Genomic DNA, 20,432 nt, shown 5'->3' on the forward strand with positions numbered 1-20,432 from the left:
TCAGATTTCTGTGTTGACTAAAACCCTGTCAAGACCAATGTCACCCCTCTGCTTGCTTCCTAATGACTGAAGAACTACTGTGTTACACACTTGATTAATTGATGAATCAGTCTCAAAGGATATTTTAGAATGGAAACTTTCCAGTTCTTCATAAAGCATAAAAGCGACTCAATTCAGGGAAGGAGTTAAAATTCCTGGGGTTGGGCATTATAGACCTATCTGTTACCTCAAATACCTAAGCAAATCTGGAGGCTGGATGTGAACTCATGTCAATTGCAATAGCAACAAAAAAGAAAGAGCATAGAGAACCCTTTGGTAGTGTACCGATGCCAACTAAAACCTTTACTTTCATTAAATATGTATGATATCCACAACAAGGGGTCTTTTTACGAAAACATTATGTAACAATATATGTTAGTTGTGATCATTACATTTACATTGGCAAACATATAAGAGAAGACAACATGGTCCACATTGTCTGGAGGTAAAATTTTTTAAAAAGGTAATATATTTCAGAAAGTAATGAATTATTTGGAAGTGAGGTAGGACTTTAAGGAGAAGGCTTGCATTCTGCATTAAACAGAAACTCTTCAAGAGGTCATAAAAGAAATAATTTCATTATTCCGTGAACTAAGAAATATAATGCAAATAAGCCACAGAAAAAAGTCTAAAAGAGTTCTGAATGTAAAGGTATACTGGAATGTGGATAGACAAGCATAATATATAAACGGAGATCAAGAGGCCCCAACTTTCTTCTGGGGCTCTTTTGCTGTGATGGGATCGGATATTTCCTTTTGTGATCATTGTGGGCAGCATTGAGAGTGGGAAAAACTTAAATTTTGCCTACATTTATATTAACTTTTTGCTTCTCAAAGAGCCCTTAATGCACAAACATAGTATTGATCACAAATATGCTGATTACAAATAATTAGAAAGTAATAAAAGCATGGCTTTGAGTAGAATGAATGAAGAGAGCTACTTGAACAGATACTTGCTTCAATGAGAAGATTATCTCTTCTAAATGGCAGAGCTGCTATGCACAGTCATGGTTTTCAGAGTACTCTATAAAACCAACACCCTACATGCTGGCTGTGTGCATTTTACTTTCTCAGAACTTTAAAAAAGGAAAATCGTCCAAAGTCAGATATAAGACAGAAAGAGAATCTGATTTGAATTGATCCTGTAATATCATTTCTAAGGTTCATTGTTCTTTATTGTCAACAACTTCTCTTAACTTTCTCAATGATTTTAGGACCCAAACACATGTCTATCAGAGCAAAATTAATTACTAAAATGTCTCACCATATACTCGGAGGTCAATGTCCCTTTGTTTTTCTCCAGCAGCATTCACTGCCACGCAGGTGTACCTTCCTGTGTCACTGATTTGTGCACTGGTCAATGCTAGGATTCGACCACCAGAGAGAACCTATTAATGATAAGAATCCTGAATAACCAATATGTCTCTGAGAATGGTAGGTGTAATAGATGTTTTCTCTTATTTTTTTGAGATTAGTCAGTTAACATTTGCCTTTTAGGAAGATTTTCCCTTGGATATTTTTAAGTAGGCAAACATCATATAATACTCTTTTCATCTTCTCAGTGGAAGAATGTAAGAGGCTAGAATTAAATTTGGTAATGACTACCGAAAATAAGTCTTTACATACGGCATCAGATGAAAGTCAACTTTCATCCATACGCACTACAAACAGAGAGAAAGATGCCAGGGGAGAAACCTGAGTTGGAATAAAAGGCACTAATTCTCTTTCTAATTTTTCTTTGGGTAAAAAGGTAAGAAACTGAAATTAACAACAAAGTAGTAGCCAAATTAATTAATAAGCTACATTGATTATCCTTCATCCCATGGATTCAGTCGTATTTCTAAAATACTGACGTTAACTCTGGATGTTCTATGATCCCAAGTTTTGAAAGCATTAGATTTGCAAGAAAACCTGAAGAAGTAGAATGTTAGGAGAACTATGCTTTCTGTTAGACAAGATAAAAATTAAACTAGGTATACATGCACTTCTATATTTTTAATTTTGACTCAATATAATGCATTTAAAATTTTTCTAGGACTCAAATTTTACTTCTCATGATGTTTACATTATATTTTTTCTTACTATATTACTTGATGTTTTTGTAGAAGTATATATGCTCCATGTAGTCTCTGATTCATAACTATTTGAAGACATTTAAACCTAAATTCTACCAGAAAATTCCTGTTTTGTTGATTAACATTTCTTTGTGTAAAGTATCTATTGTGGTAGTAGCAGAAAGTGGAGTGGGGCAGGTAGAAAACAACAAATATCTAAAACAAATGGTCAAAATATAACACCTAAAAGTAAGATAAGGGAACTCTTAGAAACAGTGAGCTTTTAATGAATTATTTGGGGATCCCAGTTATGTGTCCATGGATTTTATGGCTGCATATGTGTACTTAAAAAATAGTATCTGTTAATCCTTGTTCTCTAAATCTCTTCAACAGTTTTACGTGTGTACTTCCTGTACTGAATAATCAGGTGGTAAATGTCACCAAAGAAATGAATGAAGGTACCTGTATTCCATTAGAAAAACTAGAAACAGGACTCCCATCTTTCAACCAGGTCAGACTTGGGGCAGGAATACCTCTGGCTTCACATTCTAACCTCACCGGGTTATTAACCACCACTGCCACCATGTTATTGCTGCCAGAAATTGATGGGGCCACTGAAAAAAACAAATGAAGGTAAGACATGTTAATATCACAGGATTTGTGATCTCAAATGACGAAAACTACATGTAATGTCTACAACATTGTGTTCTTATTGGAGGGTTTGTTTACTTGTTTTTTGGTAAGTTCTTTCACCTCTCTTATTTAAGATCTAATCACAGCCATCCTGTGAGATAAATAGAGCAAGTATCAATTTCTCCATTTCACAGATAAGGAAAAACAAGTTTTGCCAGTTTGTTTAAGAAATCAGTTTTTTATACCAGAGTGGAATTTTATTTATTGATTTCTAGGCTTGTGTATGTGTGTGTGCAGGAACACACATGTGTACCCCCCTTCACTGCATCCACTGTAGTATGTTAACTACCAACTCCTCTTAAAAGCATTATTAGAGATAATCACGCAGAAACATTTCACTAATACCTATGATTCTTTTAGAGAGCATTTACAAGCAGTGTTTTTTTGTCGTTAGCTAACAGTATCAATGACTATTTCAACAACCCATTGAAAGCAAACTTAAGTCAACAGCATGTGGAAATTGAGCATTTTAATAGGAATCAGGAATAAGCACATTTATAAGTTTTAGAACACTATGCCCTTACATAAAGATGACAATAACACACTCTGTTAAATACTTACACAAAAATTTTATAGAAGCACTTAATCATTTTGAATGCTTCTTTACCCCAGAATGAATCTAGGTGAAGTGGCACTAACCATGAACTTGCAGACTGTAAAATAACTCTGTAGCTCCAGCTGAGTTGATGGCCACGCATTTATATATGCCAGCATCTGAGATCTGGGCACTTTCGATATCAATGATCTGTCCTCTGTTCAAGAAAGTCATGCTGGTGGAACCTGAGAGTAGACGATTATCTTTGTACCATGTAATAACTGAAAGAAGAAGGGGAGAAGATGATCTATGTAAAAATTTTTTTAATTAAATATACTAAGTTGTATCTTAGCTAAGTCGCAATTACTTTATTCTTATACTTATCATCTGAATTTAATCTGTTTAAGTAATCATCTCTTTAGCTTTGATTTTTAAGAGAAGGTAACCCTTAGAAAAACACCAAGAGCCAAGTCAGTGAGTCCTGAAAATGAATTTAGAAGAAAGATATTCTTTAGTATCTCTAATATATCAGTATTATTTAATAGCAAACTTTCAACTTATCTATTTTTTTTTTGTTGTATGTTTCCTCTCATCCATAAAATGTTGGCTATATGCCTAACCAAACCAAATACCATACACATTATTGACCTCAAAAATGTATGTTGTTACTGATTCATATGAATAATCTACCAGTGGTGGGAATATACAAAACAAAGTTGTAGTCTCATTAGAATGACAATTTGATGTAGCTTCATTAAGATGCTTTTAAGTTAAAAAAAAGTTTCAGCATAAATGGATATAAACCACCATGTGGGTCTTGTGGCCACAATACTGACAATAAGATGATTAAGGTATTCACATATTTCTACATTTTTTAAATAAATTGTTTCATGCAGTTAAAGGCAATAAAAATTCAAAAATTTTATCTAACTGATAATATTCTTATCAATGTTTCACCCATGAAATGTATTCTATAACCTGTTCTTTATGAGTAATTAGTATATTATGCTCAAAACCAGTTTCAGTTATTCCCAGAAATCTTAAAATATTAAGTTATAGAGTCCACAAGTAAACATACCAGGCACAGGATTTCCAGCTGCCTTACACTCCAGCTGTACAGGGTTGCTCACCACCACAGTCTCATTCAGCATCTTCCCTGCATCTTCCAGACTAGGTGGTTCTGCAAGAGGCCCAAACAGATACTTATAAGTAGAATATTTAAGCTGAAATTGTTTGCTCAATTAAAATTATAATTTTTCTTCCTTTCTTCTTTTTTTCACATATATACACTGACCTATTTGGAATAAAAGTATACTATTAAATAGATTGAAGAACAAGATTTAAAAAAAATCTAAATAAGTTTTCTGGATCACACATTTCTCTGTGTCCAGATAGGAAAATCCTTAGAATTATATAGATTAGTAGAGGAGTAAAAAAAGTTAAAGAAAGATTTTTTATTGTACTTAATCTGATTGATTTGGTAAGTAATTATCTTTACCAAGAAGTAATTAGTCTACTAAATTTGAACTCTTCCAGTGAAGAAGAAATCAACATCTCAAAATATCTTACTTTATCTTTGGATAGCACTGTCTTAAGCTATTTCAGGAAAAGCAGAGTAATTTTTGTGTGTTTTTTGGCAGCTTTTTTCCTTTGATATAAAATTTAAACTTAAGTTATTCACAAAATAAAACAGAAAAGTATATTTTCAACTTTAAGTAATTACTGATAAGGATGATCTGTTATTTACTACAGTTGGAAAGTAGGAATTCGTGAAGTCTGAGAGGCGTAATATAAAAGAAATAACTTGGAACATTAATTCCATGTTTTCAACAATATATCAAGGAGTGTGAGAGGCATACCAGGATAAGAAAATTACAAGGGAATTAAAAGTTCTGTCTTGTTTGAAAAAGATGTTGTAAATTAGTATCTGAAGTTGACAGAGAAAAACATATTTTAAGAATTTGCTACATTTAACTAATTCAATGCACTAGAGACCCTCAACCCACTTACTATCAATAAATCCATCAATCCATTGATCTACCAAAAACGGGAAAGGGGGAAAGAAGGAAAGAAAACAAGAAAAAATAGAAGTAAGATGGCAGAAATAAAATCAAATATATAAATATGAATGAGTTCATTTAATTGTTTAATAGAATTTTTTTGACACTTAAAATAGTGACTTTTTGACACGTTAATACTTGTATGGGTGGCCGGGTGTGGTGGCTCATGCCTGTAATCCCAGCACTTCGGGAGGCTGAGGCAGGCGAATCACAGGTGAGGAGTTCGAGACCAGCCTGGCCAACATGGTGAAACCCCGTCTCTACTAAAAATACAAAAAATTAGCCAGACATAGTGGTGGGTGCCTGTAATCCCAGCTACTTGGGAGGCTGACACAGGAGAATCACTTGAAAGTGGGAGGTGGAGGTTGCAGTGAGCTGAGATCATGCCATTGCACTCCAACCTGGGCAACAAGAGTGAAACTCCACCTCAAAAAACAAACAAACAAACAAACAAAAAACAAAAAAAAAAACAACTTGTGTGGGTGACAAGGTTTGGCTATGTCCCCACCCAAATCTCATCTTGAATTTTGGCTTGGAGGGTCCCCACTGGTAGATAACTGAATCACGGGGGCGGTTCCCCCATACTGTTCTCATGGTAGTGAATAAATCTCATGGGATCTGATGGTTTTAGATCCGTCAGATTGCCTTGGCTCTCATTCTCTTCTCTTGTCTGCCACCATGTGAGATGTGCCTTATGCCTTCTGCCATGATTGTGAGACCTCCCCAGCTATGTGGAACTGTGAGTCCATTAAACCTCTTTGTTTTCTAGATTGCCCATTCTTGGGTATGTCTCTATCGGCAGCATGAAAATGGACTAATACAATGGGTTAAAACTATTTTTTAATTAAAATATCTAAGTGGATAAGGAGCACAAATAAAAACCCACAAAAACGTTACAATAAGGAGCTAGACAAAGATATACAATAATTTGACATCAATTTCTGATAAATATACAAAGCAAAAATTATTAAACATGACAAAACAGCATGATTTATATTAACATGTTACAATTCATGAATAATATTTTATAATGACAATACCTTATGCATTGAATAACAAAGCAAAAATTGTTAGAAAGCAAGAAAAATTCAAAAACTCTAAAAGTGGTGTATTTTAATATGTCTTCCTCAGAAACTGGCTGTGTAGTGAAACAAAAAATACAGTTGTAAAGAATATGAAAAATAAAGTACCCATCCAGATTATGTATGCATATGTGTATGTGTGTGTTTGGGGATTTGTAGTTACCAAAGAATATATATGTTTTTTAAATGACAATGGAATATTTTCAAAATGAAATATTAGCCCACAAAAGGTGTTTTATAATCACAATTTTAAAAAACTACAAAATGTAAATCAACAACAAAAATACAAAGTTATCTACATGGGGAAAATCTCATTAAAGATGAAATTAAAATAAGAGTATAAGTTTAGAAAAACGTAAAGTGAAATTGATTAATGTTAAAACCTGTAGGATGTCACTAAAGCAGTACAGTACTTAAAGAAAATCTAAAGCCATAATTAACATATATGAAAAACAAGAAATAATGGAAAAAAGTCCTAAGCACTCAACCCAGAATTTAAAAGACCAATACAATAAACCAAAACAGGCTAGAAATAAATAATAAATATAAAAGCAGAAAACAAACAAAATCAAAGAAGATAATAACACTCAAAGTTGATTTTTGAAAAGTCTAAAATAAAGTCTGTTTTCAGAAGTAGATGTCCTTTGGGTCAAATCTCTTTTGTCCTGGGAGTTTTTCCTAAAGGCTCACCCTAGAACCACCCCTCCTTCACTCTTACAATTACTTTTGTATTCATTTAATTCCATGTATTAACCCTGCCTGTTTGAAATGCCTAGAATGCTTCTGTTTTCTGCACTGAATTCTGATTATCAACACAGTATTTAAGGACACAAGACCTCTAAATATGGCTATCTAACTTTTCCAACTGGAAAAGAAAAAAGGAAGAATGATCAGTCCATGGCACATTCCTTCAAAACAGCTTTTTAAATACTTGAAGCCTTCTGGACTGAAGTGCTCATTGAAGAATTTGACAGACTATGTAGCTGCTACAATAAAACACTACGATGGGAATAAGAAATACAGAGCTATGGAATGGGTTGGCAATTTCTCACTTCACTAGAGAACTTTAAGAAAGATTGGATGTCAGCAAGAATGCCAGACTAAGGACTCAAAAAATCTACTCCTCCAGTAAAGAAACAAAAACATTGGAAACATTGTCAAAATCAACCTTTTCAGAACTTGGGAAATTAACCAAAGACTTGCAAAAATCCAAAAAGTATTTATTAAAAAATAAGTAGCTAAATTTCATTTAAAACAGTGAGTTTTGTGGCATTTTAACTGACCTACCCCTGTCACCCTCTCTCCAGCTCAAACTTGAAAACAAATAGTCCAATAATCGCAGTGAAAAAAGCAGCCTAGCAGACACTGAAGGAAGTACAATAGGTTTCAAGCTACCCGAAAGTACCATTCTGAGAGAACTGTCATTATTTGACCTGTCTGGCCTTTCTGTGAAAGTTCCTATTTGCAAGATTTTTCTTTATTTAACCAGACTCAATGTTCTGTCAGTGCAAACCTTTTCCCCAGGGGTAAAGTCTGTATAAACAGACTTCATAGAATTTATATAGAAAAGTTCGTTTCCTTATGTTTCTAAAACAAATTACCTCAAACTTGGTAGCTTAAACAATACAAATTTATCTTACAGTTTTTTAGGTCAGAAGTCTAACATGGCCTGACTGGGTTAATATTAAGGTGTTAGCAGAGCTGAATTCCCTTCTGGAGGCTCTAGAGGAGAATCTGTTCCCTTGCCTTTTCCAACTTCTACAGGCCATTTCCTCCATCTTCAAAGCCAGCAATGGGCAGGCCATGTGAGGATGTGAGTGGAGCATTCTTCTCACATTATATCACTCTGATATGCTGCTTCCCTTTTCCACATTTAATGATCCTTATGATTACATTGGGTTCATCCAGATAATTAGGTATTAACTTCCTATTTTAAGGTCAAATGATTAACAACCTTAATTCCCCTTTATGATGTAACCTAACATATTAACAGGTTCAAGGATTAGGATATGAAAATTTGGGAGGATGCCAGTATTCTGCCTACTCACTAATGAATCAAGACACAACAATGAAAACCAGCAACAAAAAACAATAACAATAAAAATCATGAGGAGAGAAGGATATGATTTTCAGAGTTGCCACATTATATTATTTAAAATACCTACTTTTTCAACAAAAATCACAAGATAGCATTGCTCATACATAGAAAAAGAAGCAGCATAGAAACTGTCCATCAGGAAACTTAGAACCTAGATATTGGATTTACTAGGCAAAAACTTTAAATCTGCTATTTTAAATACAATTAGCCCTCTCTATCTGCAGTGTCAATCAACCACAGATTGGAAATTTTTTAAATAAAAAATAACAATACAACAATAAAAATTAATACAAATAAAAAATGTAGTATAACTACTAATTACATAGCATTCATGCTGTATTGGGAATTAAGTAATCTAGAGACAATAAACTATATAAGAGGATGTGTATACACAAATACTATACAATTTAATGTTTATCTCAATAGTTTTTGGGGTACAGGTGGTGTTGGTTACATGGATAAGTTCTTCAGTGGTGATTTGAGATTTTAGTACACCCATCACTCGAACAGTATATGCTGTACCCAATATGTAGTCTTTTATCCCTCATCCCCCGTCACACTTCCCCCTGAATCTCCAAAGTGCATTATATCATTCTTATGCCTTTGCATCCTCATGGCTTAGCTCCTACTTATAAGTGAGAACATACAATATTTGATTTTCTATTCCTGGGTTACTTCACTTAGAATAATGGCCTCCAACTCCATCCAAGTTGCTGCAAAAGACATTATTTCATTCCTTTTTATGGCTGAGTAGTTTCCATGGTGTGTGTGTGTACATATATATAATATATATAATATATATTTTATATATATATATATATTTATCACATTTTCTTTATCCACTCTGGTTGATGGGCACTTAGGTTGGTTCCATATCTTTGCAATTGCGAATTGTGCTGCTGTAAACATGCATGTGCACGTGTCTTTTTCATATAACGACTTTTTTTCTTTTGGATAAATACCCAGTAGTGAGATTGCCGGGTTGAATGGTATTCTACTTTTGGTTCCTTAAGGAATCTTCATACTGTTCTCCATAGTGGTTGTACTAATTTACATTCCCACCAGCAGTGTATAAGTGTTCCCTTTCACTGCATCCACAGCACATCTTTTTTTTTTTTTTCTGCTTTTTACTTATGGTCATTGTGTTAGTTCATTCTCATGCTGCTAATAAAGACATACCCAAGACTGGGTAATTTATAAAGGAAAGAGGTTTCATTGACTCACAGTTCAGCATGGCTGGGGAGGCCCCAGGAAGTTTATAATCATGGCTGAAGGGGAAGCAAACACATTCTTCTTCACATGGTAGCAGCAAGGAATAGTGCAGAGCAAAGGTGGGGAAAAGTCCCTTATAAGACCATTAGATCTCATGAGAACTTACTCCCATGATTCAATTACCTCCCATTGGGTCCCTCCCACAACACATAGAAATTATGGGAACTATGATTCAGGGTGAGATTTGGGTGGGTACACAGTGAAACCATATCAGCCACTCTTGCAGGAGTAAGGTGGTATCTCATTGTGGTTTCAATTTGCATTTCCCTAATGATGAGTGATGTCGAGCTTTTTTTCATATATTAAAAATGGTTGGCTGCCTGTATATCTTTGTTGTCTATTCATATCCTTTGACCACTTTTTGATAGGATTATTTCTTTTTTCTTGCTGATCTATTTGAGTTCCTTGTAAATTCTAAATATTGGTCCTTTGCCAGATGCATAGTTTGCTAAAATTTTTTCCCACTCTGTGGGTTGTCTGTTAACTCTGCTGATTATTTCTTTTGTTATGCAGAAGGTTTTAGATTTAATTGGTCCCATTTATTATTTTTGCAACAAATACTATACAAATTTTTTTAGATGTGTTGCTTTTTATTATTATTATTATTATTATTACTACTATACTTTCAGTTCTAGGGTACATGTGCACAATGTGCAGGTTTGTTACATATGTATACATGTGCCATATTGGTGTGCTGCACCCATTAACTTGTCATTTACATTAGGTATATCTCCTAATGCTATCCCTCTCCCCTCCCCACTCCCCACAATAGGCCCCAGTGTGTGATGTTCCCCTTCCTGTGTCCAAGTGATCTCATTGTTCAATTCCCACCTATGAGTGAGAACATGCGGTGTTTGGTTTTCTGTTCTTGCAATAGTTTGCTGAGAATGATGGCTTCCAGCTGCATCCATGTCCCTACAAAGGACACAAACTCATCCTTTTTTATGGCTGCATAGTATTCCATGGTGTATATGTGCCACATTTTCTTAATCCAGTCTGCCACTGATGGACATTTGGGTTTATTCCAAGTCTTTGCTGTTGTGAATAGTGCTGCAATAAACATACGTGTGCATGTGTCTTTATAGCAGCATGATTTATAATCCTTTGGGTATATACCCAGTAATGGGATGGCTGGGTCAAATGGTATTTCTAGTTCTAGATCCTTGAGGAATCGCCACATTGTTTTCCACAATAGTTGAACTAGTTTACAGTCCCACCAACAGTGTAAAAGTGTTTCTATTTCTCCACATGCTCTCCAGCACCTGTTGTTTCCTGATTTTTTAATGATTGCCATTCTAACTGGTGTGAGATGGTATCTCATTTTGATTTTGATTTGCATTTCCTTTGCCCACTTTTTGATGGGGTTGTTTGTTTTTCTCTTGTAAATTTGTTTGAGTTCTTTGTAGGTTCTGGATATTAGCCCTTTGTCAGAACTATACAATTTAATATAAGGAACTTGAGCATCAACAAATTTTGGTATCCATGTGGGGTCCTAGAATCAATCCCCTGTGGATATTGAGGGATGACTGAATGTTCCAAGAATTACAGGAAACCATGTATAAAGAACCAAAGAAAAGTAGCTGAATTATCATTAAATATAGATATTAATCAAGAGACAGAAATTACTTTTAAAAGCCAAATAAAGATTCTAAAGTGTAATAAAGACTCAACACCTGGAAGAAGAAAGCTGGAAGCTGGAAGAAGAAAGAAATCAACAAATTTGAAGATTGATCAGTTGAGATAATCCAATTTTAGAATCAAAGAAAAAAGAAGAAAGAAAAGTGAATAGAGCCTCTACGACTTGTGGAAACACCATCAAACATAATGTGAGTACCAGAGGAGAGAGGAAAGAGAAAGGTACAGAAAGAATGCCTTAAAAGGTAATAACTGAAACATTCCCAAATTTGAGGAAAAGCATCAAGCTATATATCTAAGAAGTTTAAAAAATTCTAAGTTAGATAAACTCAAAGAAGTCCCCACCAAGACATCAAAACCAAACTGTTTAAAACCAACAGCTAAGAATCTTGAAAGCAGTAAGAGAGAAGTGACTTATGTGCAAAGATCCTCAATACAACCAACAGCCAATTTCTCATCAAAAAAGACAAAGGCCAGAAGGTAGTAGGATGACATAGCCAAAGTGCTGAAAGAAAATGACGACCAATCAAGAATTTCATATGCAGAAAATCTGTCTTTTAAAATTAAGAAGAAATTAAGATATTTCTAGAACAGAAATTGAATTATTTCTAGAATTCATTGCTAGACCACTGTTCTGTGAGGAATACTAAAAGGAGTTCTTCAAGTTGAAATGAAACAATAAATCTAGTATACACAAAAGAATAAAGTTCACTGGTAGAGGTAACTACATAGGTAAATGTGTAAGATGTAAAAAACTGTATATTTTGCTCATAACTCATTTTTTCTCCTATTGATTTAAAAGATGATAGTATAAAGCAATAATGGGCACTTTAAAATGTAATTTGTTTAATAATAATGGCATAAAAGAGGGGAAACAGAGAGAGCTAATTAGGAACAAAATTTTTGTATACTATTGAAGTATCCAAATACTATATTAATTAAGATTCTAATTATAATACTCAGGAAAACTACTAAAAATAAAACTCAAAAAAAGTAAAAGAATCAATAAGGTAAATAAAATGGCACCCAAGAAAATGTCAGCAATGGAGAAAGAGAAAAACAAAAAATGACATAATAAATATTGAAATGTATAACCAATGACAGATATAAACTCTACCACATCAGTAGTTAAATTAAATATAAATGGATTAAATGCTCCAATCAAAAGGCAGAGATTGGCAGAATGGATTTTTTAAAAATTCCAACTGTATGTTGCCTATAATAGCACACTTTAGATTTGAAGACAAATAAATTGAAAGTAAAAAGATGGAAAACAATATATGATGCAAACAGTAATGGAAAAAGAACTGAAGGGGCTATACTAACATCACACAAAATAGACTTCAACAAAAACTGTTACTGGCAACAAAGTAGGACTTTAAAAACAATAATACAAAAGGTTAATTCATCAGGATATACCAATTATAAATATATATGTACATAACAACAGATCCCCAATATACATGGAACAAAAATGGACAAACTCAAAGGGAGAAACAGACAATACAACAACAAAAGTTAGAGACTTCGATATCCCACTTTCCATAGTGGATACAACAACTACACAGAAAATCAATAAAAAGATAGAAGACTTGTACAACCTATAATGCAACTGGCACACATAGACTACTCCACCAGAAAACACATTCTTCTCAAGTCCACATGTCCTATTCTCAAAGATAGAGTATATATAAGACTATAAGACAACTCTTGATACATTTAAAAGGACTATAATCTTACAGTATATGTTCCCCAGCACAGTGAAATTTAGGAACCAATAATAAAACAAAATTTGGGAACTTCACAAATATGTGAAAATGAAGTATCACACTCCTAAATAACTATTGGTCAAAGAAGAAATCACATGATAGATAACATTTTGAGAGGAATGAAAACAAAAACAACATGCCAGAACTTGTGGGATGTACATAAAGAAGAGCTTAGACTGATTTGTAGCTGCAAACATGCATATTAAAAAATAAGATCTCAAATTGATAACCTAACATTCTACCTTTAAACCAGAAAAAAAGAAGAGTAAACTCTACCCTAAGTAAGCAAAAGGAAAAAACAAACAAACAAAAAATTAGAGCATATACAAATTAAATAGAGAATAGAAAAACAATAGAGAAAATTATCAAAACCAAAAGCTGATTCTTGGAAAAGATCAACAAAATCAAAAAGACTTCAGCTATACTGACTAAGAAAAACAAAAGCGAGAAGACCTAATTACTATAAACAGAAATGAAAGAGGGATCGTTACTACCAATCTTACAAAAATAATAATTTAAAAAAAAAAACTGTAGGAAAAGATTACAAACAGTTGTATGCTGACAAATTAGATAACTTAGATAAAACAAAAACAATCTTAGAAAGATGCAAACTACTGAAATTGACTGAATTGTATACTCTAAAAGGATGACTTTTCTAGTGTGTGAATTATATCTGTGATGTCTTTGTGAATAACGAGCTCAGAATTTTTAATGTGCAACTCAAGAAACAATTGGGATCAAGAAGCACCCATAACTGACCTACAAAAATCTCATAATAAATCAGATAGTCTGATTTGACGCTCATTGTATTTCAACATGATTTTAATTTATAGCCTCAGAGGGTTGAAAAAAAATAAGCCAATTGCTTTTCTACTCCAAATAATTAGAGATAAAAATTATTGCTAGGCATTTTTTTTTTCTAAAAGGCTTCTATTAAGTCTTCACAGCCAGATATAGCAAACATAAAGATGTTATCTTCGCTAATTGTTTCAGATGCCCTCAAGGTAGTTTCCATATGAAACACACGCTTTAGGCCAGGTGCAGTGGCTCACGCCTGTAATCCCAGAACTTTGGAAGGCCGAGGTGGATGGATCATGAGGTCAGGAGTTCGAGACCAGCCTGGCCAACATAGTGAAACCCCATCTCTACTAAAAAGACAAAAAATTAGCCAGGAGTGGTGGCGAGTGCCCATAACCCCAGCTACTCAGGAGGCTGAGGCAGGAGAATCACTTGAACCCGGGAGGTGGAAGTTGTAGTGAGCCAAGATCGCGCCATTATACTCCAGCCCAGGCAACAGTGTGAGACTCCATCTCAAAAAATATATATATGCTTTAGAAATGTCAAAACATAATTCAGTAACTAAAAGAGGAAAGCTAATGACTAAAGGCCTTGTACAGAGAAGCTCTTTGGGTATAGCCTGATTTCTCATTTTGAGGTTAAAAGTAAATACAGGTAGCGTGATGCCTCCAGCTTTGTTCTTTTGACTTAGGATTGTCTTGGAGATGCGGGCTCTTTTTTGGTTCCATATGAACTTTAAAGCAGTTTTTTCCAATTCTGTGAAGAAACTCATTGGTAGCTTGATGGGGATGGCATTGAATCTATAAATTACCTTGGGCAGTATGGCCATTTTCACGATATTGATTCTTCCTATCCATGAGCATGGTATGTTCTTCCATTTGTTTGTGTCCTCTTTTATTTCACTGAGCAGTCGTTTGTAGTTCTCCTTGAAGAGGTCCTTTACATCCCTTGCAAGTTGGATTCCTAGATATTTTATTCTCTTCGAAGCAATTGTGAATGGAAGTTCATTCATGATTTGGCTTTCTGTTTGTCTGTTACTGGTGTATACGAATGCTTGTGATTTTTGCACATTAATTTTGTATCCTGAGACTTTGCTGAAGTTGCTTATCAGCTTAAGGAGATTTTGGGCTGAGACAATGGGGTTTTCTAAATATACAATCATGTCATCTGCAAAGAGGGACAATTTGACTTCTTCTTTTCCTAACTGAATACCCTTGATTTCTTTCTCTTGCCTGATTGCCCTAGCCAGAACTTCCAACACTATGTTGAATAGGAGTGGTGAGAGAGGGCATCCCTGTCTTGTGCCAGTTTTCAAAGGGAATTTTTCCAGTTTTTGCCCATTCAGTATGATATTGGCTGTGGGTTCGTCATCAATAGCTCTTATTATTTTGAGGTACGTTCCATCAATACGGAATTTATTGAGCGTTTTTAGCATGAAGGGCTGTTGAATTTTGTCAAAAGCCTTTTCTGCATCTATTGAGATAATCATGTGGTTCTTGTCTTTGGTTCTGTTTATATGCTAGATTATGTTTATTGATTTGCGAATGTTGAACCAGCCTTGCATCCCAGGGATGAAGCCCACTTGATCATGGTGGATAAGCTTTTTGATGTGCTGCTGATCCGGTTTGCTAGTATTTTATTGAGGATTTTTGCATCGATGTTCATCAGGGAGATTGGTCTAAAATTCTCTTTTTTTGTTGTGTCTCTGCCAGGCTTTGGTATCAGGATGATGTTGGCTTCATAAAATGAGTTAGGGAGGATTCCCTCTTTTTCTATTGATTGGAATAGTTTCAGAAGGAATGGTACCAGCTCCTCCTTGTACCTCTGGTAGAATTTGGCTGTGAATCCATCTGGTCCTGGACTTTTTTTCATTGGTAGGCTATTAATTATTGCCTCAATTTCAGAGCCTGCCATTGGTCTATTCAGGGATTCAACTTCTTCCTGGTTTAGTCTTGGAAGAGTGTAAGTATCCAGGAAATTATACATTTCTTCTAGATTTTCTAGTTTATTTGCGTAGAGGTGTTTATAGTATTCTCTGATGTTAGTTTGTATTTCTGTGGGGTTGGTGGTGATATCCTCTATCATTTTTTATTGCGTCTATTTGATTCTTCTCTCTTTTCTTCTTTATTAGTCTTGCTAGTGGTCTGTCAATTTTGTTGATCTTTTCAAAAAACCAACTCCTGGATTCATTGATTTTTTGGAGGGTTTTTTGTGTCTCTATCTCCTTCAGTTCTGCTCTGATCTTAGTTATTTCTTGCCTTCTGCTAGCTTTTGAATGCGTTTGCTCTTGCTTCTCTAGTTCTTTTAATTGTGATGTTAGAGTGTCAATTGTAGATCTTTCCTGCTTTCTCTTGTGGGCATTTAGTGCTATAAATTTCCCTCTACACACTGCTTTAAATGTGTCCCAGAGATTCTGGTATGTTGTATCTTTGTTTTGACTTCAAACTATACTACAAGGCTACAGTAACCAAAACAGCATGGTACTGGTACCAAAACAGAGATATAGACCAATGGAACAGAACAGAGCCCTCAGAAATAATACCACACATCTACAGCCATCTGATCTTTGACAAACCTGACAAAAACAACAAATGGGGAAAGGATTCCCTATTTAATAAATGGTGCTGGGAAAATTGGCTAGCCATAAGTAGAAAGCTGAAACTGGATCCTTTCCTTACTCCTTATACGAAAATTAATTCAAGATGGATTAGAGACTTAAATGTTAGACTTAATACCATAAAAACCCTAGAGGAAAACCTAGGTAGTACCATTCAGGACATAGGCATGGGCAAAGACTTCATGTCTAAAACACCAAAAGCAACGGCAGCAAAAGCCAAAATTGACAAATGGGATCTCATTAAACTAAAGAGCTTCTGCACAGCAAAAGAAACTACCATCAGAGTGAACAGGCAACCTACAGAATGGGAGAAAATTTTTGCAATCTACTCATCTGACAAAGGGCTAATATCCAGAACCTACAAAGAACTCAAACAAATTTACAAGAATAAAACAAACAACCCCAACAAAAAGTGGGCAAAGGATATGAACAGACATTTCTCAAAAGAAGACATTCATACAGCCAACAGACACATGAAAAAATGCTCATCACTGGCCATCAGAGAAATGCAAATCAAAACCACAATGAGATACCATCTCACACCAGTTAGCATGGCGATCATTAAAAAGTCAGGAAACAACAGGTGCTGGAGAGGATGTGGAGAAATAGGAACACTTTTACACTGTTGGTGGGATTGTAAACTAGTTCAACCATTATGGAAAACAGTATGGCGATTCCTCAAGGATCTAGAACTAGATGTACCATATGACCCAGCCATCCCATTACTGGGTATATACCCAAAGGATTATAAATCATGCTGCTATAAAGACACATGCACACGTATGTTCATTGCGGCACTATTCACAATAGCAAAGACTTGGAATCAACCCAAATGTCCATCAGTGACAGACTGGATTAAGAAAATGTGACACATATACACCATGGAATACTATGCAGCCATAAAAAAGGATGAATTTGTGTCCTTTGTAGGGACATGGATGCAGCTGGAAACCATCATTCTTAGCAAACTATCACAAGAACAGAAAACCAAACACCGCATGTTCTCACTCATAGGTGGGAACTGAACAATGAGATCACTTGAACTCGGGAAGGGGAATATCACACACCGGGGCCTATCATGGGGAGGGGGGAGGGGGGAGGGATTGCATTGGGAGTTATACCTGATGTAAATGACGAGTTGATGGGTGCTGACAAGTTGATGGGTGCAGCACAGCAACATGACACAAGTATACATATGTAACAAACCTGCACGTTATGCACATGTACCCTAGAACTTAAAGTATAATAATAATAATAAATAAATAAAAATACTAATAATAAAAAAATTATTCATTTATCTTAAAAGTATTTTGGAAGTGTCTATGTATAAATAAATGTTTGGAACAAAACAAAAAAAAAAGTAAATACAAATATAAATTCCATTGCTCCCTTCTAGCATTGAAATGCATAGTCTTGAAATTTAGGAAAACACTGTTCTAGATAGAGTAGCAATAAGGTAACAATATCTTATGATCTTATTTTAATAATAAGATGTCGGCATTCTCCAAGAAGAAGGTTGAATTCCATTCAATTTGCTGGGTATTTTTTCCTTTTTCCAAAAGCCACATGTACATATCATGGTGAAACTACAATACCTTCTTCTTGACTCATTGTGTGCTAGATTTTGCCTATTCCTTCAATCACTCAGGTCATGAATAGAGTCTTTCAAATCCTGGTTAAATTTCAGGTAGTATATAAGTGATCTAAATGTAATTTTGGTGAGTTAATATTCTCTATCTAGTGAAATTATGAAATAGGGAGGAATAAATTAATCTATACCAAGAAAATCATAGAGTCCTGAACGAAGTTATCCATGAAAAAAGAAAAAGGTTCCCTACAACAATCCCAAGTCTCCTTTAAGCTACATTTGAGCCATTAAACAAAACACAGAAATGATAGAGGAACCATTTTTGAGTGGGTGTTAGCAGATGTTAGCCAAGCAAATACTTTTTAAAAAATAAAATAAAAATAAGGGGTGCTCTACTAATGTTTTTACCAGACAACTAATACAGACCCAAGAGAGTTCCTGGCCAAGAGTAAAGGCAGGAGGGACTTTACAGATATTTATCAAAATGGTGCAGTGAGAAGGGCCAGAAATCAAATATGTGTTTTGCCAGACAGCCTTTATGCTGTCATTTACAGATGCTGACTAGGAACCAGGCACCAGGCTAAGATTTTCACATGTAATCTTTCATCTGATCCTCACATAACCTCCATAACTGTGGTGCACTCTCTCTATCCTTCCCATTTTACAGATGAGGAATGTGTGTTTTTATCCTGCAGTTATTAACTGGCAATATAGAAAAGGAAATTTGAAGCAACAATATTTTACTTTTTCTGGTGCTTCACCTTGGTTGATTTTTTTCCTGGGAAATAATTGTGTGCAGATAAAATGAATGCTTGGACTATTAGACTCCAAATAATCATTTGTTTGTGGAAACATCTGTCGCACTTGGCAAATAAATGAGGTTTAGATATAATTTCATAGTTTGGTCTAGGGAATAAAAACTTCCAGAATTATTAAACTTTGATGATCCAAAAGACCACCTACTGAGGGCTCCTGCCCTTTATAAATGACAGAACACCCCCTCCTGGAAAACCCCATGAGAATGTTCCTCTTCTCTTGATCATGATGTGGTCTCCTAGTCCAGGAGACCAGGCACCCTTACTATAGCTTTTAGAAACAACTTTTGCTATGATTAAGAAGAATGGTAGTATCTAAGATATTTTTATAAGAAAGGAAAACATTAAACAATTGAAACACTGAATATTTTAGGATTAGACATTTCTGGATGACAACTGTAGTAAATGAACATTTGCTGAATCTGTTACCCTTCAATAAAGATTGGGATTAAAAAAAAAAACCTGGGCTGGGCATGGTGGCTCACACCTGTAATCCCAACACTTTGGAAGGCCGAGGTCGGCAGACGTCTTGAGCCCAGGAGTTCAAGACCAGCCTGGGCAACATGGTGAAATCCCATCTCTACAAAAAGTACAAAAGTTAGCCAGGCGTGGCGGCATTTGCTTGTAGTCCTCCCTACTAGGGAGTCTGAGGTGGGAAGATCACCTGAGCCCAGGGAGATTCAGGCTGTAATGAGCCATGATCATGCCACTGCACTCCAACTTGGGTGACAGAGTGAGACTTTGTCTCTAAAAACAAAAATAAAAACAAAAAATTCTAACTTAAAAAGTAACTATAGGGATGGCTGATAAATTAATAACTGAACCTAATTAAATGAGGATTGCTTCCCTATAGGTTTTGTAATGCCTTTTTAAATACATAGAATAAGAATTGTATGCAATACTTTGGGAGCATTCAAAGAGCAAGAGTATTAATGGGGCTAGTCCCTCTCCTCTTCCTCCTACTGTAACTTCTGCTATTGACTGCTAAGTTTCATTAACTTTTTTATGAAACTAAATTGTCATATCTACAGTAATTGGAACAAACCAAATCCAAATTCAAATACTCAAGTACTTCAATGCATGGTGTCATGATGTGCTTTTCACATCCCATTCGTGCATAGTTTTCCACATTATATTAACTTGTCATTTTAACCACTGAGGTCTTTTTGAAGTCTATCATCAACCAGTCTCTTAGAAATTCCTACATTTTTTAACATTTCCAGTTATCAGTAAAGTCATTAATACAAGTATTGAAGAGGACAGAGTCAGGTTTGCAGCCTTATGTGTCCAATGTGATGTTATTGTCACGAATGTCAAAATGCCAGTTTTCTGTCTAGATTTCTAGATTCCCATCACATGCACTCAGTCAACTGCTTTT

At 35.0% G+C, this 20,432-nt stretch overlaps 1 protein-coding gene across 8 annotated transcripts in view; it reads right to left on the reverse strand.

Annotated features, from left to right (window-relative positions):
• The window catches only part of HMCN1 (hemicentin 1), a 508,510-nt gene that overhangs the window by 146,818 nt on the left and 341,260 nt on the right, over positions 1-20,432 (reverse strand). For all 8 annotated transcript variants that reach the window (XM_050765519.1, XM_050765493.1, XM_050765511.1 and 5 more), the window contains 4 exons: positions 4,399-4,500; positions 3,425-3,601; positions 2,555-2,706; positions 1,303-1,426 (listed from right to left, as the gene is read on the reverse strand). In XM_050765519.1, coding sequence (XP_050621476.1) covers positions 1,303-1,426; positions 2,555-2,706; positions 3,425-3,601; positions 4,399-4,500 — 555 coding nt within the window. The remainder of the gene's footprint in view (positions 1-1,302; positions 1,427-2,554; positions 2,707-3,424; positions 3,602-4,398; positions 4,501-20,432) is intronic.

Source organism: Macaca thibetana, chromosome 1, assembly GCF_024542745.1.
Source record: "Macaca thibetana thibetana isolate TM-01 chromosome 1, ASM2454274v1, whole genome shotgun sequence".
Classification (NCBI taxonomy): Eukaryota; Metazoa; Chordata; class Mammalia; order Primates; family Cercopithecidae; genus Macaca; species Macaca thibetana.